The following is a 24738-nucleotide window of genomic DNA, read 5'->3' on the forward strand; positions in this document are numbered from 1 at the left end:
AATATTTGTATTGTAATACTATTATTTTCACTCAGGTGTCCTTCACAGCGTTTGCAGAAATGCTTGTTGAATTCTTATGAACATGGCCTGTGAGTTTTGCATGGACTCTGCTGACTGTCTCTTTAACCTCAATTGATTTTGAAACATTTTCCAACCCCGACACATGCCACAAACAGTGTGTGGGTGTTAAGCTCACAATTTCACGCTCTTCTAAGTAATGCACCGGGTCACAGGAAATCTTTTCTTTTTCACTAGACTCACATTGTACTTGTTGCGATTGAACACTTGAGTCAGGTTTTTTGCTTTCTCTACAGTGTGACTCTTGACTTGACCTTGAGCCACCGTGTGGAGCACAAATTAAGTGTTTCATGACCACGGCAGACTTCTGAGGAGCTACAGAGCGTTTTGAGCGTGCAGATTTTGATTTGCGAGGTTTTTTAGATGGTTTGAGTTTCCTCGAGTGTAATTGCTCTCTCAAGGAACTGACATGAGGTCTGCTGAGATCTGATTGGCTGCTGTCAGAAATCGCTGACATCTCATTGGTGCAGGAACAGCCTGGAGGATCTCTCATCAGGCTGTTAGATGACACATCGCTCTCACAGTCGTCATGAGATGCCTTCTTCTGCATCTTCAGGGCGTTGTGCTTCTGAAAATCAAAAATAAGAGAGCTAGATATCGGTAATGATATAAATAAAGATACCTGGAATAGAATTCTTTCATATAATGGAAGCAAGAGGTAAATTCATACAGTATAAGATACGTCATTGGTATTACTGCACTCCAGTTCGACTTTTTAGAATGGGATGTTTGGACGATGATAAATGCTGGAGATGTGAACAAGAGATTGGCACATACTTCCATGCTTTAGGGCGGTGTACAAAGATTCAACCCTTTTGGAATCTGTGTTAGGACAATTTAAGATGCCTGGGATTTACTATTCCTCTCCTCTCACCCAGGATATGTTTTTAGGTGATAAGACTGAGGTTCCACATATTACGAATAATGAGTTCACCCTTATACAGTGTTCATACACATTTTTACTACAAGAATTCCATGACTTTTCCAGGACTTTCAAGTCAATTTTCATGACCTAATATTTCATGTGATATCTACATACACGTGGTACATCATAAGAAACATTGAAATTTAGTACAGCATACCATAAAACACGCAATAGTTTCTATTTACTTTTATATCTATGTAAAATAGATGCTTACACAGCACTAATAATGTGAAAGCATGTTTTGGCAAAGAAAAGAAGTAAAAACAACTAACCTCCACTCCAATATACAGATATATGTTAAACTAATTTTAGATAATCTTAATAGTTTGTTAAACTAGTAATCGTAAGTAAAACTACTTTTGTTATAAAGCCACGATCACACTGCACTTTTCGTTCCATAGACTTTCATTTATAGGCATGCGAATGCAGCATACCAGAAACGCAGTGTTGGAAACAGTACTGGAAAATCATACTCAAGTAAAAGTACCATTACTTGCCTAAAAATGTAGTGCAAGTAAAAGTATCTGCAGTAAATATTACTCAAAGTATGAGTAAAAAACCCTTTTAAAAGTAGTCAAGAGTTGTGAGTAATATGCTGTAAAAAGCTGATGCATTTACATGTAATTAGTGGATGTGTGTAAACATAACTTTCTGTAGTGCCTTAATTATTGCCCAACAGACACACAATGTCATAAGACGTCAATATTAGGTTTGATTTAGTTCGATGTCAGGTGACTCAAATTCAATGTCTAGCCAGCGTCTAAGGACAATTTTATTTTGATGTCCAATAACGACGTCAAATGACGTTAATATTTGGTTGATTTTAGCTTGTGTTGGAAAGTGACCAAAATCCAATGTCGAACCAACACCTCAAACCAACGTCATATTGACGTCAAATACTGACATTTATTCGTCAGGTATGGTAACCAAAATCCAACGTCTGATAGACGTCATATTGGTAACGTCCACACGTCATTAGATGTTGATATTTGGTTGATTTTAGGTTGGACGTTGGACATTGACGTCGGCCTGACGTTGGGTTCTGACGTCAACACGCTTTTCATTTACTTACAAAATGCAACATCCCCATGACGTTGGGGTGCAACTTCAATCAGATGTTATGTTGAGGTCTTGTGTCTGCTGGGTGTCTAAGGCCATTTCTGTCATCATGCAGTAAACATCCGTCGTCTTCTCATCAGTGACATGCATCTAAACATTGGGTCTCTGGGTCAATACGTGTAAAGATTTTGGATATCTTCTTGAACACTTTTATTGCTTCCAAACAGTTTGCTTTAATTATGAAGCGCACATGTCTTGAGGTAGTTCATTGTGATGCAATTTACCTCTTTACTTCTATGTGCGATTTTATTGGACAGGAATCACAGGACTGATTTTTCTAATACCCATAGACAAGAAAAAATAAAGTAGTGACTGCAGGTTGAAAGAAAGTAGTGGAGTAAAAGTACTACAGCACTAAAAATATTCTCAAGGGAGAGTAAAAGTGCACATTTATATAACTACTTAGTAAATTACAATTCCTGAGAAAAACTACTCAATTACAGTAATTAGAGTATTTGTAATTAGTTACTTCACACCACTGCTGAAACACAAGCATGTGCGATGTGTCACTGCATTCGAAAGTTCAAGCTTGGTGAATTCTTACCTGCGAAATCCTATCAGGTGATTGCTTGAGACCAATAGAAGATAATTTAAAATAAGAAATTAAAAACATGGAGCAATCGCTCACTTTTATTAATGTCTAATCTTATTGTTTAACCCCGCTTCTTTTCGCAGCGCCGTACAACAGAAATTTGCCAACTGACCTAGCCGAGGCTCGAACCAGCGACCTTCTTGCTGTGAGTAAGAAGTGCTACCCACTGCGCCACCGTGTTGCCGGAAGTGGTTATGTGGGAGAATTTCATTTCTTCACTTAAAATATGAACGTGTCTACCCTGTTGTGTTCTCTGGTATTATCTTTATGCATTTGTTATTGTTTCACTAATATATATTTTTTCTAAATTGTGAAGTATTTGTATGCATTTTGTATTTTATATTAAAAAAAAAACAATAAAAACATTTTCAAAAAATAAAAATAAAAATAAGAGAGCTTTGCATTAGCTTCTCCTATATATTATAAAAACAGACATGTTTGTGAGTAGTGATATAGCCATGGGCTAGGACCATGTGGTGAAGACATTATAAAGAGCTGTTCAGACATGACATCCAAATGCCTAATTTTCTCTCCCTTGAGCTTCTAATTTATAGATAAATACAATGCTCAGCATATATAATTACACCCCTCACAAATCTCCCGTTTTTTTATTTAATTTTTTAAAGATTTATTTTTGGCCTTTTAGCCTTTATTAGGTGAATAGGGCAGTATTTCAGACAGGAAGCGAAGTGGGAGAGAGAGAGGGGATAGGGGCGGGAAATGTCCTCAAGCCGGGATTCGAACTCGGGATATTTTTCTATAGAAAGCTTTTTTTTTAGAAAGCTTCGAACTCGGATATTTTTCTATAGAAAGCTTCACAATATTATATTTGTGCATATACATTAGATTAGTCAGTACTGAAGTCAAATCTGGAGCTTATTTAACAAAATTAATTATAATGGTCCAAAACGAGTACACAAAATTTATATCTTAGGAAAAAATATAAAAAAATTTAATAAAAAAAAAAGAGCAAAATTCAAGAGGAACTAAAAATATATTAAATTGTGTTGAAAGTTTCTCATTTGTAATTTTTTTCCCCAATATTTCGCATGAATTTATATGTATTATCTTTCTGTTACTAAAATTGTATTTTAATAAATATATCTGTTTAATAAATCAGTTTTGTTTCAATGCACAGTAATAAATTACCTATATTCACTGAGAAATGGATACAAATATTAATTTTCTGTAAGTGTAGTAGTGCTGTGCGTTATTTGTTTAACCCTTTAAGATTACGTGCTGACTGACTGACTGACAGGTGTGTGATGCGTGAGGCAAGCAAACACGACGTATAGCCGTTTCACTTAACTTCAGGACGCATTAATACCGCTCTGTAGGTCTGTTGGACACATTCATAAATATTCCTAGCAAATCTAATAAATGCTGGAGACATACTTGTTACATAAACGCTCTAAATCGCACTTCAGCAGCGTTTATTTGAGAGCGCACAAGAAGATCTGCCCTTAAGCAGTGCGTATTTGAGGGGGCGTGCAAGAAGTTTTGTGCATGAACAGGGGAAATCGGCGCGCAAGCAAAGAGATTCGCTTGCTCGTACACATAATTGCAATCTCGACTTGTAATGCTGCGCTCACGACATTTGTCATTGAAATAACACCACTGATAGTTGGTAGATGTGTAAAAAAGCCCTTCCGCCTCAGCTGGAAAAAAATCCTAGAGGAAACACTGGGATAGTTTGCACAATAAAATGAAATTTCTGCCATCATTTACTGATGTATCACAAAGCTGTTTCTACTGTTGAACGCAAAATAAGATTTTTTGAAAAGAGCTAGAATCCTGCAACCAAGTTTTCGGCATTCTTCAAAATATCTTCTTTTGTGCTCAACTGAAGTATAAAACTCATAAAGGCTTGTAAGCACTTGAGGCAGAGTAAATAGTGAGCAAATATTCATTTTTGGGTGAACTATCCCCTGAAATATCCTCTAGTTGTAGGCAATTTCTTTTAGTAAAAGCTCACGCTACTGTTTAAATGTTTGAGGTCAGTAAGACTCTTTAAAAATAAATGTTTCACAAGCACCAGATCATTAGATTGATATACAGACTAATATTAGATTGATATAAAATATACAGCTTAATCAATAGCGTAAACTGAATTAAAATATTTAATAAATATATAACTATTTTTACAGTACTTTTGATTAATTTCTTATATTTTAAAAAAACAGCAGCCTCAAAATAATTAGGAATAATTGACCTTAACATTTAGAGCTAGTAAGTAACAGAGGCCTGAGCAACAGTTATATAAACTAATGCAATTATTACAGGAAAAAAGAGATAAGCAATAAAAAACCAACTGCATACTTTTCCTCACCTGTAGGTTCTGGAAGTGCATAAGAGACCTGCAGTGAGTCTCCCGTGCAGAAGACTCAAAGTGGTAGAATTTATGACACAGCTTGCAGAGAAATCCAGCAACAGGGACCACAAAACTAGTGCCTGAGGGTCAGAAGGTAGAGCTGTTAACTTAAGCCTCTTTTACATCCATTTCATGATGCATTTTGGATCACTAGCAGCATGTATTTGTCCATTTCGATCACTTTTCTAAGGGTCTACAGGTGGGTGCATGCATGGCTTTCTCTAATTTTTAAATCTAATAATGTTAAATATGCTATATACAGTTGAAGTCAGAATTATTAGCCCCTGTTTATTCTTTTCCCTATTTATGTTTCATGGAGAGAAGATTTTTTTCAACACATTTCTAAACATAATAGTTCTAATAACTTATTTCTAATAACTGATTTTTTTTATCTTTACCATGATGACGGTACATAATATTTGACTGGATATTATCAAGACATTTCTATGCAGCTTACTGACATTTAAAGGCTTAACTAGGTTAGGGTAATTAGGAAAGTTATTGTATAATGATGGTTTGTTCTGTAGACTATCGAAAAAATATAGCTTAAAAGGGCTAATAATTATGACCTTAAAATGTTTAAAAAAAAAATAATTAAAAACAACTTTTATCCTAGCCGAAATAACAAATAAGACTTTCTCCAGAAGAAAAAATATCATCAGACATACTGTGAAAATTTCCTTGCTCTGTTAAACATCATTTGGGAAATATTTAAAAAAGAAGAAAACAAATTCAAAGGGGGGCTAATAATTATGACTTCAACTGTATATATATATATATATATATATATATATATATATATATATATATATATATATATATATATATATATATACATACATATATACATATATTTATCATTAGGTCTATCTATGCTACAAAATAGTGCTGCACTTTATATCGAAAAATGAACATTATCGAAGAGGTGCAATAAATCAAACTAATTTAATTGTCTTGTCATTTAATAAGATTTATGTGATCATGTTGAATGTATTTGTGTTATGTTTTGCATCTTATGTGATATATGTGTTGATGCTGAATGTAATTGTAATTCCAGGTCAATAGATCGCAAATCTCAAGTGGTTTCCCTGGTAAAACAAAGGTAAAGAAAGTAAAAATTAATTTTAAGCAATTGTGTGTTATACAGGTTGTTGATGCAAATTTGACCAATCAGAAGGGGCCTTAATATTTTTATACCCACTTCCCCAGTAGGTACTTTAATTCTATTGGCCGAAAGGTATACATACATAGTGCCACAAAGCAAGAGTTGAAAATAGAGGAAGTAGAGTCAAGGCAGTGAAATGATAAAAGCAAATAATAATAATAATAATAATAATAATAATAATAATAATAATAATAATCACAATTTCTGTAGAGGTTTTTAGTCATTCCCAGTATCGTGCAGCCCTACTACAAAAGTAGCCTGAAGCATTTTTGACTTCCTCCCCTAATTTTAGACCATATTTAGGGACCGAGCACCTACGGTGCGTAGGCCCTATTGTATCTGTAATGTTTTTTATTATTAGGGACCGAGCACCGAACGGTGCAAGGCCCTATTGGAATTGCTCCGTTTATTATTATTATTATTATTATTAGGGACCGAGCACCGAACGGTGCAAGGCCCTATTGGAATTGCTCCGTTTATTATTATTATTATTATTATTATTATTATTATTATTAGGGACCGAGCACCGAACGGTGCAAGGCCCTATTGGAATTGCTCCGTTTATTATTATTATTATTATTATTAGGGACCGAGCACCGAACGGTGCAAGGCCCTATTGGAATTGCTCCGTTTATTATTATTATTATTATTATTATTATTATTATTATTATTCTTATTATTCTTCTCCCGAATGAATCGCGATTTTGAGGGTCTAAACATGCCCGAAAACTCACGAAAATTTGCACACGCCCCAGAAGTGGCGAAAATTTACGTTTGTTATAGGCTTCGGAAGTGGGCGTGGCAAAATGACTCGACAGCGCCACCTAGAAAATTGATACGGACAAGCCCCCGAGCCACGAATCACGCACATGCACGAAAATTGGCACACACCTCAAACATGCCAAGACCTACAAAAAAGTCTCAAGGAGCGATATCTCAAACCCAACAGGAAGTCGGATATTTATGGCTTCCTGCGGCGAAAAAGTGGCAATTTTGCCATTTCCAGGCGTTGTACTTTAACGAACTCCTCCTAGGGATTTCATCCGATCGACACCAAAATTGGGTTATGTCATCTAAAGACCTTGGCGATGTTAAATTGCGAAGCTTTAGAGTTTTCGGCGATGGGCGTGTCCGTGGCGGACTCGCAAACTTTGATGATTCGCCACGAAACATCAAGTTCTTATAACTCAGGCATGCATGATCCGATCTGCCTCAAAACTCACACATTTGATAAGAGTCCTGACCTGAACATGTTTACATGCCAATATTCCGATACAGTTATAGCGCCACCTGCTGGCAAACTTAAAATTGCCTATAACTCAGGCATGCATGATCCGATCTGCCTCAAAGTTCACACATTTGATAAGAGTCATGACCTGAACATGTTTATGAGCCAATATCCTGATACAGTTATAGCGCCACCTGGTGGCAACAGTAAAATTGCCTGTAACTCAGCCAAACAATGTCCAATCTGCCTGAAAATTCACATGTTTCATGAGTTTCCACTACTGAAGACATCTACATGCCAATCTTGAGTCACAGTCATAGCGCCACCTGCTGACAGGACCAAGTATGGCATAAATCTGTGATTTTCTCAGATTTTTTTATGTATCGGCTTAAATTATTATTGTTCGCGGTTCTCTGTCGTCCTACGGCCACCGGGCGGCGGTGAGCCCGTGTGCGAGGTCCCTATCATCGCTGCTTGCAGCTTTAATTATTATTATTATTATTATTATTCTTATTCTTCTCCCGAATGAATCGCGATTTTGAGGGTCTAAACATGCCCGAAAACTCACGAAAATTTGCACACGCCCAGAAGTGGCGAAAATTTACGTTTGTTATAGGCTTCGGAAGTGGGCGTGGCAAAATGACTCGACAGCGCCACCTAGAAAATTGATACGGACAAGCCCCCGAGCCACGAATCACGCACATGCACGAAAATTGGCACACACCTCAAACATGCCAAGACCTACAAAAAAGTCTCAGGGAGCGATATCTCAAACCCAACAGGAAGTCGGATATTTATGGCTTCCTGCGCCGAAAAAGTGGCGTTTTTGCCATTTCCAGGCGTTGTACTTTAACGAACTCCTCCTAGGGATTTCATCCGATCGACACCAAAATTGGGTTATGTCATCTAAAGACCTTGGCGATGTTAAATTGCGAAGCTTTAGAGTTTTCGTCGATGGGCGTGTCCGTGGCGGCCTCGCAAACTTTGATGATTCGCCACGAAACATCAAGTTGTTATAACTCACGCATGCATTATCCGATCTGCCTCAAAATTCACACGTTTGATAACCGTCCTGACCTGAACACGTTTACATGCCAATAATCCGATACAGTTATAGCGCCACCTGCTGGCTACAGGAAATGACATGATTTACAGCGAAACAAACTCCTCCCACAAATTTTATCATATCAGCACAAAATTTGAGTGCTGTCATCTGAAAGCAGTATCGATGATATATTGTGAAGGTCTAGAGTTTTTGTCGATGGGCGTGTCCGTGGCGTACTCGCAAACTTTGATGATTCGCCATGAAACATCAAGTCGTTATAACTCAGGCATGCATGATCCGATCTGCCTCAAAACTCACACATTTGATAAGTGTCCTGACCTGAACATGTTTACATGCCAATAACTTGATACAGTTATAGCGCCACCTGCTGGCAAACTTAAAATTGCCTATAACTCAGCCAAACAATATCCGATCTGCCTAAAACTTCAAATGGTTGATAAGATTGCTCTCCTGAAGACAACTACCTGCCAATATTGAGTCACAGTCATAGCGCCACCTGGTGGCAATAGTAAAATTGCCTATAACTCAGCCAAACAATGTCCAATCCGCCTGAAAATTCACATGGTTGATTAAAATCCTCTCCTGAAGACATCTACATGAAAATATTGAGTCACAGTCATAGCGCCACCTGCTGGCAGTAGGTAGTTTGGCTTATAACTCATCCACACAATGTCCGATCAGGCTGAAACTTCACATGTTTGATGAGTTTCCACTACTGAAGACATCTACATGCCAATCTTGAGTCACAGTCATAGCGCCACCTGCTGACAGGAGCAAGTATGGCATAAATCTGTGATTTTCTCAGATTTTTTTATGTATCGGCTTAAATTATTATTGTTCGCGGTTCTCTGTCGTCCTACGGCCACCGGGCGGCGGTGAGCCCGTGTGCGAGGTCCCTATCATCGCTGCTTGCAGCTTTAATTATTATTATTATTCTTCTCCCGAATGAATCGCGATTTTGAGGGTCTAAACATGCCCGAAAACTCACGAAAATTTGCACACACCCCAGAAGTGGCGAAAATTTACGTTTGTTATAGGCTTCGGAAGTGGGCGTGGCAAAATGACTCGACAGCGCCACCTAGAAAACTGATACGGACAAGCCCCCGAGCCACGAATCACGCACATGCACGAAAATTGGCACACACCTCAAACATGCCAAGACCTACAAAAAAGTCTCAAGGAGCGATATCTCAAAACCAACAGGAAGTCGGATATTTATGGCTTCCTGCGGCGAAAAAGTGGCGATTTTGCCATTTCCAGGCGTTGTACTTTAACGAACTCCTCCTAGGGATTTCATCCGATCGACACCAAAATTGGGTTATGTCATCTAAAGGCCTTGGCGATGTTAAATTGCGAAGCTTTAGAGTTTTCGTCGATGGGCGTGTCCGTGGCGGCCTCGTAAATTTTGACGACTCGCCACGAAACATCAAGTTGTTATAACTCAGGCATGCATTATCCGATCTGCCTCAAAATTCACACGTTTGATAACCGTCCTGACCTGAACACGTTTACATGCCAATATCCCGATACAGTTATAGCGCCACCTGCTGGCTACAGGAAATGACATGATTTACAGTGAAACAAACTCCTCCCACAAATTTCATGATATCAGCACCAAATTTGAGTGGTGTCATCTGAAAGCAGTATTGATGATATATTGTGAAGGTCTAGAGTTTTCGTCGATGGGCGTGTCCGTGGCGGACTCGCAAACTTTGATGATTCGCCACCAAACATCAAGTTGTTATAACTCAGGCATGCATGATCCCATCTGCCTCAAAACTCACACATTTGATAAGTGTCCTGACCTGAACATGTTTACATGCCAATAACTCGATACAGTTATAGCGCCACCTGCTGGCAAACTTAAAATTGCCTATAACTCAGCCAAACAATATCCGATCTGCCTAAAACTTTACATGGTTGATAAGATTGCTCTCCTGAAGACATGTACATGCCATTATTGAGTCACAGTCATAGCGCCACCTGGTGGCAACAGTAAAAATGCCTATAACTCAGCCAAACAAAGTCCGATCTGCCTGAAAATTCACATGCTTGATTAAAATTCACTCCTGAAGACATCTACATGCCAATCTTGAGTCACAGTCATAGCGCCACCTGCTGACGGGAGCAAGTTTGACATAAATCTGTGATTTTCACAGATTTTTTTTATGTATCGGAATAAATTATTATTGTTCGCGGTTCTCTGTCATCCTACGGCCACCGGGCGGCGGTGAGCCCGGGTGCGAGGTCCCTATCATCGCTGCTTGCAGCTTTAATTATTATTATTATTATTATTATTATTATTATTATTATTATTATTATTATTCTTCTCCCGAATGAATCGCGATTTTGAGGGTCTAAACATGCCCGAAAACTCACGAAAATTTGCACACGCCCCAGAAGTGGCGAAAATTTACGTTTGTTATAGGCTTCGGAAGTGGGCGTGGCAAAATGACTCGACAGCGCCACCTAGAAAATTGATACGGACAAGCCCCCGAGCCACGAATCACGCACATGCACGAAAATTGGCACACACCTCAAACATGCCAAGACCTACAAAAAAGTCTCAAGGAGCGATATCTCAAACCCAACAGGAAGTCGGATATTTATGGCTTCCTGCGGCGAAAAAGTGGCGATTTTGCCATTTCCAGGCGTTGTACTTTAACGAACTCCTCCTAGAGATTTCATCCGATCGACACCAAAATTGGGTTATGTCATCTAAAGGCCTTGGCGATGTTAAATTGCGAAGCTTTAGAGTTTTCGTCGATGGGCGTGTCCGTGGCGGCCTCGTAAATTTTGACGACTCGCCATGAAACATCAAGTTGTTATAACTCAGGCATGCATTATCCGATCTGCCTCAAAATTCACACGTTTGATAACCGTCCTGACCTGAACACGTTTACATGCCAATATCCCGATACAGTTATAGCGCCACCTGCTGGCTACAGGAAATGACATGATTTACAGTAAAACAAACTCCTCGCACAAATTTCATCATATCAGCACCAAATTTGAGTGGTGTCATCTGAAAGCAGTATCGATGATATATTGTGAAGGTCTAGAGTTTTCGTCGATGGGCGTGTCCGTGGCGGACTCGCAAACTTTGATGATTCGCCATGAAACATCAAGTTGTTATAACTCAGGCATGCATGATCCGATCTGCCTCAAACCTCACACATTTGATAAGTGTCCTGACCTGAACATGTTTACATGCCAATAACTCGATAAAGTTATAGCGCCACCTGCTGGCAAACTTAAAATTGCCCATAACTCAGCCAAACAATATCCGATCTACCTAAAACTTCACATGGTTGATAAGATTGCTCTCCTGAAGACATCTACATGCCAATATTGAGTCACAGTCATAGCGCCACCTGGTGGCAACAGTAAAATTGCCTATAACTCAGCCAAACAAAGTCCGATCTGCCTGAAAATTCACATGGTTGATAAAATTCCACTCCTGAAGACATCTACATGGAAATATTGAGTCTTAGTCATAGCGCCACCTGCTGACGGGAGCAAGTTTGGCATAAATCTGTGATTTTCTCAGATTTTTTTATATATCGGCCTAAACTATTATTGTTCGCGGTTCTCTGTCGTCCTACGGCCACCGGGCGGCGGTGAGCCCGTGTGCGAGGTCCCTATCATCGCTGCTTGCAGCTTTAATTATTATTATTATTATTATTATTATTATTCCGCCCCTAATCGGGGCACTTTTGAGGGTCTAAACGTGCTCGAAAAGTCACGAAAATTTGCACACACATCAAACGCGGCGTAAATGGTCGGCTGATATGGGTCTCGGAAGTGGGCGTGGCAAAATGACTCGACAGCGCCACCTAGAAAATTGATACGGACAAGCCCCCGAGCCACGAATCACGCACATGCACGAAAATTGGCACACACCTCAAACATGCCAAGACCTACAAAAAAGTCTCAAGGAGCGATATCTCAAACCCAACAGGAAGTCGGATATTTACAGCTTCCTGCGGCGAAAAAGTGGCGTTTTTGCCATTTCCAGGCGTTGTATTTTAACGAACTCCTCCAAGGGATTTCATCCGATCAACACCAAATTTGGGTTTTATCATCTAAAGGCCTTGGCGATGTTAAATTGCGAAGCTTTAGAGTTTTCGTCGATGGGCGTGTCCGTGGCTGCCTCGCAAACTTTGATGATTCGCCACGAAACATCAAGTTGTTATAACTCAGGCATGCATTATCCGATCTGCCTCAAAATTCAAACATTTGATAACCGTCCTGACCTGAACACGTTTACATGCCAATATCCCGATACAATTATAGCGCCACCTGCTGGCTACAGGAAATGACATGATTTACAGTGAAACAAACTCCTCCCACAAATTTCATCATATCAGCACCAAATTTGAGTGGTGTCATCTGAAAGCAGTATCGATGATATATTGTGAAGGTCTAGAGTTTTCGTCGATGGGCGTGTCCGTGGCGGACTCGCAAACTTTGATGATTCGCCACGAAACATCAAGTTGTTATAACTCAGGCACGCATGATCCGATCTGCCTCAAAACTCACACATTTAATAAGTGTCCTGACCTGAACATGTTTACATGCCAATAACTCGATACAGTTATAGCGCCACCTGCTGGCAACACTAAAATTGCCTATAACTCAGCCAAAAAATATCCGATCTGCCTGAAACTTCACATGGTTGATTAAAATCCACTCCTGAAGACAACTAAATGCCAATATTGAGTCACAGTTATAGCGCCACCTGCTGGCAACACTAAAAATGCCTATAACTCAGCCAAAAAATATCCGATCTGCCTGAAACTTCACATGGTTGATTAAAATCCACTCCTGAAGACAACTACATGCAAATATTGAGTCACAGTTATAGCGCCACCTGCTGTCAACAATAAAATTGCCTATAACTCAGCCAAACAATGTCCGATCTGCCTGAAACATCACATGGTTGTTAAGACTCATCTCCTGAAGACATCTACATGCCAATATTGAGTCACAGTGATAGCGCCACCTGCTGACAGTAGGTAGTTTGGCTTATAACTCATCCACACAATGTCCGATCAGGCTGAAACTTCACATGTTTGATGAGTTTCCACTACTGAAGACATCTACATGCCAATCTTGAGTCACAGTCATAGCGCCACCTGCTGACAGGAGCAAGTATGGCATAAATCTGTGATTTTCTCAGATTTTTTTATGTATCGGCTTAAATTATTATTGTTCGCGGTTCTCTGTCATCCTACGGCCACCGGGCGGCGGTGAGCCCGTGTGCGAGGTCCCTATCATCGCTGCTTGCAGCTTTAATTACACTTGTATTTAACAAGTACACATTTTACACTAGTGATCAGATAGTCAAAAATGCATCTTATAACCGAACACTGAAAATGAAATTATTTGACAATCTAGAGATGTGGTGGCACTCACCGTATTGTGTCTCTGGATCATACGCCTCATAAACAGTCGTCTCATCCGGAGCCATCTCTCTGTGAGCAGGATGCTATCCACAAAATTCAAGTCAAACTATAAGAGTAACAGAAGAGATCACATACTGTAGTCATGAAACTAACCTTCTCAAACACCGCAAACTCTTCCTCATTTCCACCCTCCTCATAATCGTCTTCCCCCTCAAAGCAGCCGACAGCATCCACTGTTATGAGTTCCTCCATAACCTCTGGGTCACCCTCGTGTCTTAACTGCAACGATGTGGAAGTTGATGCAGAAGTTATACAGATGACATTTTATCCATTAAAGTTAGTTGCTGAGACTTTTATTTCAGCATGTTGATGTACTTTCAAATGAAATAGTAGGGGGTGGGGCTTTCTTTCTGCGCATCATGCCCTAAGCAAATGAACAATAAAAGGGGTGAGGTTAAGAATATTGTGGCTGAAGCAAGCAGCAACATCCCGGTAAAGTCTAGATCGATACGCGGCCGGCCAGAAGTGTGATTAGCACATCAATAAAGCAGCATATTTTTTAAGACACTGTATAACAATAAATAATATTTTTACAGTACTGTGACGGTTGGGTTGGGAAAAAATTGGAAATTTAATGATTAAAATAAATAATTCTTGTTAACTTCAGGCTGCAACCATATCCGATCTAGCAACAACCCAACATCCAGCTCTCCCTTGTGAAGCCAATACGGAAGTAACTGAAACTGCAATTAATTGAAACTCCGCTAGTCCTAGCTCCAAAATAGAGCACATTTCTATTGAGCCCAATGTTAAAATGACCAACTTTACAGCAGACAAAAGGTTTTTACAGCCTGGCACAAAAAACTATTTGTTTATATAGCTAATATTACCATTCATGACAACCATGAGGAGTTTTTATAACTCGTCTGTTTCGTATATAATAAGTTATATTAAGTCTGCATAATTAAGGGCGTGGCCACTTGAGTGACAGCTAGGTCTCTTGATGGTCGTCATCATATCACCTCAGCTGATTCCGGCTGATTAGCCGCTGAACTCGGCATATACATCGTACTTTTGTTGTGTTTTATGTGGCTTTATACAGTCAGTTGCCATTTGGAATTATTTCCAACAAATATCTGATGATTTGGCATGCTGTGTGCACTTAATTGTGCTCACAAACCATTCAAGTGTCCTCCATTTCCCAGGTGAGTGAAATTCTTATATACTTATATATCATATCTATAAATGTATTTCTTATATTTAAGATCGTTTATCATTTATAATTGTCTTTAGAAATGTAATGCACTCCAGAATCTGATCAATTGCTTAGCTGCAGGCTATAGAACAGTCACAGGGTATATGCGGGAATCCTAAAGGCAATTTCAATATCTTTTAAGACTTTTTAAAGACGTAGATTATTTTAAGACCTCAATGCCACTTCAGGTTCTTATCAGTATCAAACCTTTAACTTAATAAACAGTTGTAGTTAAATCAATGGAGCACAACCATGCAACAAAACTTAGATAAGTTCAGAAGAAGCAAAGCTTGAAAGAATAAATTACATGGTTGTTTTCAGCGTCAAGCTTTAGCCACTGTTTAAACTCGTCTTTCTCCAACCAGGAGTATGCAAACTTACATTTTTCCATTTTGAGGAGGACCTCGTAAAAACCTGATTAAGACTTTTCAATACCTTTTAAGGGCCTTAATTTTCTCATTATTAATTTATCCACTTTTAATACTTTTCAAGACCCCGCAGACACCCTGAGTCATCTGAAATGTTGTCATACAGTGTTATGCCTTGATTTCATAAATAGCCTTGCATTTACTAACACAGACTACATTTGAAGTATTTGGATGTAATTCGCATTCTCCTCCTGTAGAAAAACATCACAAGAGCAATGCCTAGTGGCTCAATGTATTACAACAGTGTTTTTAAAGGACGAAACACTTTATTGATATAGTTTACAACTAAGCACAAGTGGTTAGAACACAAACGAGTCGCAGGTCATGAAGTATAAAGTGTTTCTCCCAAAGAAAAATGTCTAAGCAAAATGCTAGTAAGCAAGTGTATGTAGCTCTTCTTTGCCCATTTTTGGTGACCCCCGGTTGGCACGATGACGTGCGAACTAAATGGCGACGGTTGGCCACGCCTTCTTGTAGCTTAGTTTGTGCTCTTCAGAAATCTATGGGGGACGTCACGGATACTACGTCCATATTTTTTACAGCCTATGGGCTGAAGTAGTCAAACCAAGCGGCAACCTCCCGCTCTCTCTCGGGAAGCCAATACGGAAGTAACTGAAACTGCAATTCATCAAAATTCCGCTAGTCCTGGCTCCATAATAGAGCAAGTGGCAATTGAGCCCACTGTTAGAATGGCCAACTTTACAACAGAAAAAAAGGTGTTTACAGCCTGGTACAAAGAACGATTTTGGTTCATATAGCTATTATTACCCTCCATGACAACTGTGAGGGGGGTGAATTTTTTTATAACTCATCCATTTCCTTTATTTTAGGTTATATTAAGTTTGCATAATTAAGGGCGTGGCCACTTGAGTGACAGCTAGGTCTCGCTGGTCGCCGTCACTTCACCTCAGCTGAATCCGGCAGATTAGCCACTGATCTCGGCATATTCATCGTATTTTTGTGTTGTTTTATGTGGCTTTACACAGTCAGCTGCCTTTTGGACTTATTTCTTACAATTATCAGATGATATGGGATGCTGTGTGCACTTAATTGTGCTCACGAACCATTCACGTGGCCTTGTTTCCCATGTGAGTAAAGTTATATACTTGTATACCGTCTCTATAAATGTATTTGTTTTATTTAAGATCATTTATCATTTATAATGTTCTTTAGACCTGTAAAGCACTCCAGAATGTGACAGATTGATTAGCTGTAGGCTCTAGAACAGTCATCTGAAGCGTTATAAGTGTTTTGCTGGATTTCATCAATAGTCTTGCATTTATTAACACACACTAGATTTGAAGTGTTTGGAAGTAATTAGCATTTTCCTCCTGTAGAAAAACGTCATAAGAACAATGTTTAGTGGCTCACTGTATTACTACAGTGTTTTTAAAAGTCTAAACACTTTATTGATATAGTGTACAGCCAAGCACATGTGGTCAGAACACAAACGAGTCGCAGGTAATAAAGTATCAAGCGTTTCTCCCAATGTAAAGTCTGTCTGCCAGGTCTAAGCAAATTGCCAGCAGGCGTCTGTAGCTCCGCCCACTCTCCGCCTCTTTGCCCTAGTTTGGTATCCCGCCGTGGGTGCGATGCCGCGCGAACAAAATGGCGACGGTTGGCCGCGCCTACTTGTGGCTTCTTTTGCAGTGTTCAGAAACCTATGGGTGACGTCACGGATGCTCCGTCCATATATTTTACAGTCTATGAGTCAAACAGAAGTCGGCAGAGAATGACCGCCACTCCAAACACAAAAGCTCAGACTTTGATTGAAGATTATTAAAACAAAGATTTTTCTTCAGTGGATTTACCTGCACAAATTAATTGTTCACCTAAAGAATAACAACGTGCGTTAGCGAAATAAACATTGTGTTTGACTTTAACTTTAACATAACTTAACTCTTCTTTCACAAAAGAAAATATGTTGAAGAGTGTTGGAAAAACAAATACTATGGAATTGAGTGGGTACAGGTTTCAAACATTCTTCAGTTTTCCTTATTTTGGAACAAGACAAGAACAAGGCAGAACTGTCATTGTTGGGTGAACTATCCCATTAAATTTCTCTAAAAGCAGACATACAAACCTCTTCAACTCTCCGTTTGTGCTCAGAAGACTTCATATGCTCCACAAACTTGCGAGGAGTCCTAAAGTGGCGCTCACACAGGGTACAGAAAGGTCTTGAGTATACTTTTGCCATCTAATGTGGAGACAAGAAACAATTTTTTTTATAGTTAGAGATTCTAACCCCAAACCCTTAACCCCTAATTGCTCCCCTGACGCTGAGAGCAACAGCTGCCCACAGCTCCGGGTGTGTGCTCACAGTGTGTGTGTGTGTGTGCGTGTGTACTTGGATGGGTTAAAAGCAGAGGAACAATTTCAAGTGTGGGTAAATGCATACTTCATTTCACTGCACGCACTTCATTTGACTTCAGTTTCACTTCACTTTTGTTTAACTTCAGTTCACTTCACTTTTGTATAACTTCACTTCACTCTCGTTTAACTTCACATTCATTTCACTTCACTTCACTTGTGTTTCACTGCACATTTGTTTCACTTCACTTTACTTTTATTTAACTTCATTTCACACACTTCACTTTTGTTTAACTTCACTGCACGGACTTCACTTTTGTTTCACTTCATTTCACTGCATGCACTTAATTTGACTTCAGTTTCACTGGACGCATTTCACTTCACTTCACTTTTGTTTAACTTCACTGCACTGCATGCACTACACTTCAGTTGACTACACTTTCATTTCACTTCACTTTTGTATAACTTCACTGCACGCACTTTACTTCACTCTCGTTTAACTTTACATTCATTTCACTTCACTTGTGTTTCACTTCACTTTCATTTCACTTCACTTCATTTTATTAACCTTAATTTCACTACACACACTTTACTTTCATTTTACATCACGTTTGTTAAACTTCACTGTACGGACTTCACTTTTGTTTCACTTCACTTCACTGTATGCACTTCATTTGACTTGACTTCACGCGTTTCACTTCACTTCAATGCAGGTACTTCACTTCACCTTTGTTTAACTTCACTTCACTTTACTGCACGCACTACACTTCAGTTGACTTCACTGCATGCACTTCACTTTAGTTTCACTCCACTGCATGTATTTCACTTTCATTTCCATTGACTTCACTTTTGTTTAACTTCACTGAATGCACTTGCACACGTTTTACTTCACTTCACTGCACGCACTTCACTTTACTTCACTTTTGTTTCATTTCACTTCACTGCATACACTACACTTCAGTTGACTTTGCTTTCATTTCACTTCACTTCACTTTTGTTTAACTTCTATTCACTGCACGCACTTCACTCTCGTTTAACTTCACTCTCGTTTAACTTCACTCTCGTTTAACTTCACTCTCGTTTAACTTCACCACAATGTACACACGCACACATTCAAACTCTACTCGTCAAGAATTTCTGGATTTAATGTGTTTCTGTTTTATTATTGGTCACCTTGTGTTTCTTTGTCCGTCTGTGCTCGATAAGGTCACCAGTAAAATGACACTGGCAGGTTGGACACCAGCGCTGATGACCCATCCTCCGCTCTCTAGTACAAAACAAACAATTGTTTCTAAAATACAGTGTTATGCTCATTTTATTTTACAAATACCAATAAGTATCCCTTATTTGATATTTTTAAGTTAATACAGTAATGTTAAAATGAATGCTAAATGTTTATTTTTGTTTTTAAATGAGCAACTCTATGTAAGCTAAGAATTGTTAAACTAGCTATTTAAAAAGTTTTCTTTTTATATACTGCCTATCTCACATTGATTATCGCCATTGATTGTCAGCATCACATGTTTTGTTTACAGCACATTTTTAAAGTGTGTAGATCAGAGCATCGTTTACCTGTGTGTGCCCTGCAGGGACTGCTGGGTCTGAGGTAACGGTGTGGCCAGACAGATGTTACTCACACGCTGGATTTCCATCATACGCTTTTGATGATCTGAACTGATCATGTGAGTCTGGAAGCCCTGCAGAATTCAGTTCAATTCATCTTTATTTCTACAGCGCTTTTACAATGTATATTGTGTCAAAGCAGCTTAACTTAGATGAAGTTCTAGTAAATTGAAATAGTTTCAGTCCAGTTAAATGTATAGTAAATGTCACTGCTGAGAGCCAAAACATTGAATGGTCAATCCAAGGATGTGCAACGAAGTTAAACACTAATCACCAAAATCAACTGACTCCTCTTCTCATTAACATGGTAAAACCTTACTTGTATGTCAGGACAGCTGAGGTTGCAAATGTGGCAGGTAAATTTTACAGTGTGTTTGCTTCTGTCTTTCTCTCCATCATGGCCTGCACCGTCTGCAGTTTCCTCAGGTGAAGTGCTGAATGCTCGACTCTCACTGCTGCGCTGGATGGTCACTTTCAGGGACGTCCCAACACCCTGCACCTGAAAGACACAAAGCTTATTAACCCTGGCGTTATAACTTCCAATATAATGGAATTGTTTTTGATTGCAAAACCATGACAACATATAATCCTGCATTCCTGATGTTGCTGGTTTTTCCTGTTGGGAAAGAGGTAACATTTGTAATGTTTCAGTGCAAAAAAGCTTATGGCTTAAAAATAATTGGTTATATGGACTTTACCACCTTTGTGCACTGATATGTTTGACAAAATAAAAAATAAGTAGCTCAGCTCTCAGAACATAGTGTCTTTATGCGCACAATATAAATTGTTTTACTCCATAGCACTCCATATAATAATTGGAAACGTTTTTTGCACAGGCAAAACGGTGCCAACTAATGATTGACAGTAAAAATTAAAAATTTTACCTCTTACCTACAGAGAAAAACCCCAACAATCAAAAATAACTACTAAATAATCTAAATAATAGACACTAAATAATCATAATTATTTAGTGTCATGGCTTTGCAATAAAAAATGTCCTTATAATCGAAGTCAATGGGGCAAAAACAGTCAAGAACATAACAAAAGGGTAGTCAATTTGAACAGTACACAAGGGTTAGGGTCAGTAGATCACCTGCACCACTTTCCTATCTATTTACTATTTATTTAGCACTCATTGAGATGTACTGATGTTATCGAGGATGATAAAGATTGAAATACATTACTCAAGCTGTATTTTTCACCTCTGCTGCTCTGCTTTGATCTTCACTGTCTTCTTCAAGCTGTGCATTCCCGTTATCATCATCTGCATCATATAGAGGGGAAAGTAAAAGTATGTTTAACATTGATCATACTTAATAATAACAACTGACAAGCTAACAAAGAGAGTAACATCTTTTTTTCTGTGTATCTGTAGTTTGCCTGAGGAGACAAACAGAACAGAATGGCGCACAGTCACTAGATACCTTCATGGTCTGAAACGCTTGCAGAGTTTTCTTTTGGTGAATGCTGAGTCTTGTCTCCGTTGGCAGACTCATTGTCGTGTTCATTCAGTCTGTTCAAAACAACACATGTTTGTTTGTTTGTTTGTGATTAACACCATGTCAGCTTCTATGGCTAGTTTTTACAGCGTATAAAAAAGTATATAACAGATATAAATTATATTAAGCTTTTACGGTTTATTTTTGCTAAAAACTAGCTTTTAAATTGCTTTAAAAGAATGAACTGAATAAAACAAGTTTCAGAATTAAAGTCAGCAAAATCAAATAAATCATGCTTGACAGTTAAATTGTCTAAACAACATAGTAAACATATCTAACAACATATCTAAACCAGATAATCAAAACACTTCACTTTCAACCGAAACAGAAAAATGTATGTTACCTTTGACTTCTGTGCTTTTTCAAAGGTGGCTCTGCTAGTTCTGGGACTAGAGAATGAGGAATTTGTCCAGTGGTACCTTTGGATTTATTTAGTGCATGAGAAGGAACAAACAATTTGTTTATTAAATGCAACCTATTATGCCTTTTTTTTAACAAGATGTAAATTATCTGATGTCCCTAGAGAGTGTGAAGTTTCAGTTTAAAATACCCTACAAATATGGTTTTATAACTCTGAAACTGACCCTTTTAGGCTTTGATGCTAGTTGTGCAATTTTGGTGACTGTCCCTTTAAATTCAACTAAGCTTGTGCTCTTTTCAAAAGAGGGCGGAGCTACAAATCCCTATCATGTCAGCTCAGTTACAGAATTAAAAAACAAGACTAACATCCTATGCCTAATTCAACTTATAAAATCTCATTTAAGCTAATTAAAATATTATTAAAGAATCAGAGATGAACTTAAATGGAATTAGACTATTTGACAAAAAAAAGGGTAAATTTTACTGGGCATCCTTCATTGACCTAATAGACTGAAAAAAAGCCTGGCTATTACCTCATAAGTACTGCATTCCCAATAAAACAAAAGAGGTTCATTTAAAAAATCTTCATAAAATATATCCAGTGAATAGTACTGTGGCAAAGTATATGGAGGTTGATAGTTTATGCTCATGATGAAACCCTGATTCACATATTTTTTCAGTGTAAAAACACAAAAAGCTTTTGGAATAGCTTATATCTCCATATACTGTAGGTAAGTGCATTGCTTCTTCCAGCCCCTACAATATATTATTTGTTACTATAAAGGTAAAACTGATATATCAGAGAACTACATTGTTAACTTTATTATTTTGTATGGAAAATATTTTATTCACAAACAAAAATTCTCCAATTCACAGTCTTCTTTTTTACATTTATTAATTGAAATTGATGTATTTATTAAATCTCAGACTGGTTAAAAACAAGAAAAGTGATAGATTCTTGGATTATTATGATACTTATTTTGGAAATATCACAGATACAAAAGTCCTTCTTTCCTCTTGCTGTATTTGTGTTTTTTATGCAACTCTGCTTAATTGTTTTTTTTTTCTCTTTTGTTTTTTCTACTGCTTTATATGTGTTTATAATATTATTTAACCTGATCTGTTAAATTATTATCATTGTTACTATTCTTGTCTTTTTTTTTGTGTAAGATCGGATTTTGTATGTTTGCTATTAAAGTCAATAAAAAATAAAAATAAAAATAAAAAAATTAACATCCGATTAAAATGAGGTAGAGATCGTCACTAATGGGTGGGCTTTGCCCCTCTGATGACATGTACAAAGGGAGAATGTAAATCAAAGTGTTTCAGCAGACTGTTTTATCATGAGTGATTATAAAAAAAATCATTTTTACCATTATAAGCTGGTTATATTCACAGACTGGTGCCACACAGCTGTGTTTAAATGCCTTATAAAAATTATTATTGCATAATAGGTCCTCTTTTAGGATCTTAACATACAATCCAACCACATATTTTATATGTATCAAGTCTATAAATCAAGTGTTTGATGTGTACTCACCTGCTCTCCTCACGTCTGAATTCATGTTTGCTTTCCTCGTCTGCCCATTACTTTTCTCAGCTACATTATGCACATTCTCCTTCTTTTTGTCTATATTTTGCACTGAAGCCTCCTTAAATACAAAAAAACATGCTGAATTCTCTTTTGAGGTAAAGTTGATTTTATATTCACACATTCATTCATTTGAACAGTCCCTATATAGTTTACAACGCTAATTTGAATATTCAGTTAGAAATTGCATTTAAGTAAGATTAAAAAACAACATTAGCATTATTTAATTCACTGTGAACAATGTCATACTTCGATAGTCATCGGCTGCTAATATGAATTCTCTATTTAGAATTTGCAAATAACACTTTTATTAAATTATACTATTACGGAGAAAGTCTGAATATAAAAAAATATAAAAAATAAATTCTCTTTCACGCTACTTTAAATATTGGGTCTTAAATCGCATGTAAATATGACTTCAAAACAACATTAACACTATTTAACTGGCTGTCAGCAATGCTGTACTTCGATAGTTACTGTCTGCTAATATGATTTCCCTAATAATTTACAAAGAATACTTTTCTGAAAATATATTACCAATGAGAAAGTCCAAATGTGCGATTATAAAACCAATTTAACCACACTCAGAAAATGTAGCTTTGACTTTACTGGAATAAATAACATTTTGAAACATATTAAGACATAAAAACATGTTTAATATAATAATATGCCAAACATCTGTCTAGTAGAACGCATGTACAACTATCACCTTTACATTTATAACATGTAATAATACCGGCCATATATTTTTAAAGATGGTATTAGAAAAATAACCAGTAGCTAGACAGGATAATCCTTCCATTGTGTAAATAATAAATCAATAACAGGTTCAAGTGATTAGGCTTGGCCAGAAAATATTGCTGACAGAAACTCTGTTGAATATTGTGCACTGAACATTCTGACAGCAGTGAGTCGCCTGCTTTACGATGAAAAATGCTCTGTAAACTCGCATGGACAGCATGCGTCTTATAACTGCTTAGTTTTTAAAGCAACGACACTGTAATGTACAAAACAGCTCACCTTTTAATATGAAAACAAGGCTTTCTCCATCACTGTTTATAGCAGATGGCTCTTCCTCTTGCGCTGTGGTTAGAGGCTATGGACATTAAACGCTAATGCGCCCTCTCCCGGTTCGGAAGAAGAGACTTAGTACAGTCAGTGGTTAGTGATTATTAGCAGGACTTGACCATAAACTTTTGATCACCAGCCACTGTGGCTAGTAGATTTCCAACATTACTAGCCAGTCGCCATTTTAACTTCAATTTTGTTGTTGGGAAAATAAATTTTATATGCATAAATTTGACTCTGACATGCTAAAATTACTTGATTTAGATTGTGTGTTATGTCCACATGCCTCCTCATTCATTTAACTTTTTGTGTGTGTTGTGCATGAGCTTGCTCAGTGAGCATAAGCAAATGGGTTGTGTCGCATTGCAATTAGTTTTTATTTCACATGACTTTTAAGGGCTCAAAATGAAAGATTTACCAAATTTATGTCCGACCACACCAAAATGAAACAATTATTTGTTAACCACACATTTTAAATAATGTGTCAAAACAAGCAAGATATGCTTGTATTAGTATCAGGCAGGACATCAGTTGCAGCTAAAATAGAAGCAAATGACTTTGTACTGCAGAACTAAATTGAGGTTTTGAGGTAAAAGTGGTTAAGTTTAATAGGATAACACATTTCTTATAACATTATAGCCTCCTATATGTT

At 37.8% G+C, this 24738-nt stretch overlaps 1 protein-coding gene across 1 annotated transcript; it reads right to left on the reverse strand.

Moving 5' to 3' along the window:
- On the reverse strand, positions 1-24109 carry ciz1b (cdkn1a interacting zinc finger protein 1b). The gene is made up of 13 exons (XM_056458687.1): positions 24039-24109; positions 22968-23079; positions 21411-21486; positions 20993-21081; positions 20771-20832; positions 19888-20067; positions 19518-19642; positions 19119-19212; positions 17719-17832; positions 14106-14231; positions 13963-14035; positions 5044-5165; positions 1-646 (listed from the first exon to the last, which is right to left on the reverse strand). Exons 2-13 carry the CDS (start codon positions 22990-22992, stop codon positions 32-34), a joined length of 1701 nt encoding a protein of 566 aa, XP_056314662.1. The 5' UTR covers positions 22993-23079; positions 24039-24109; the 3' UTR covers positions 1-31.
- Positions 24110-24738: the final 629 nt, after the last annotated feature.

The sequence above is a fragment of the Danio aesculapii genome, chromosome 5, assembly GCF_903798145.1.
Source record: "Danio aesculapii chromosome 5, fDanAes4.1, whole genome shotgun sequence".
NCBI classification, from domain to species: domain Eukaryota; kingdom Metazoa; phylum Chordata; class Actinopteri; order Cypriniformes; family Danionidae; genus Danio; species Danio aesculapii.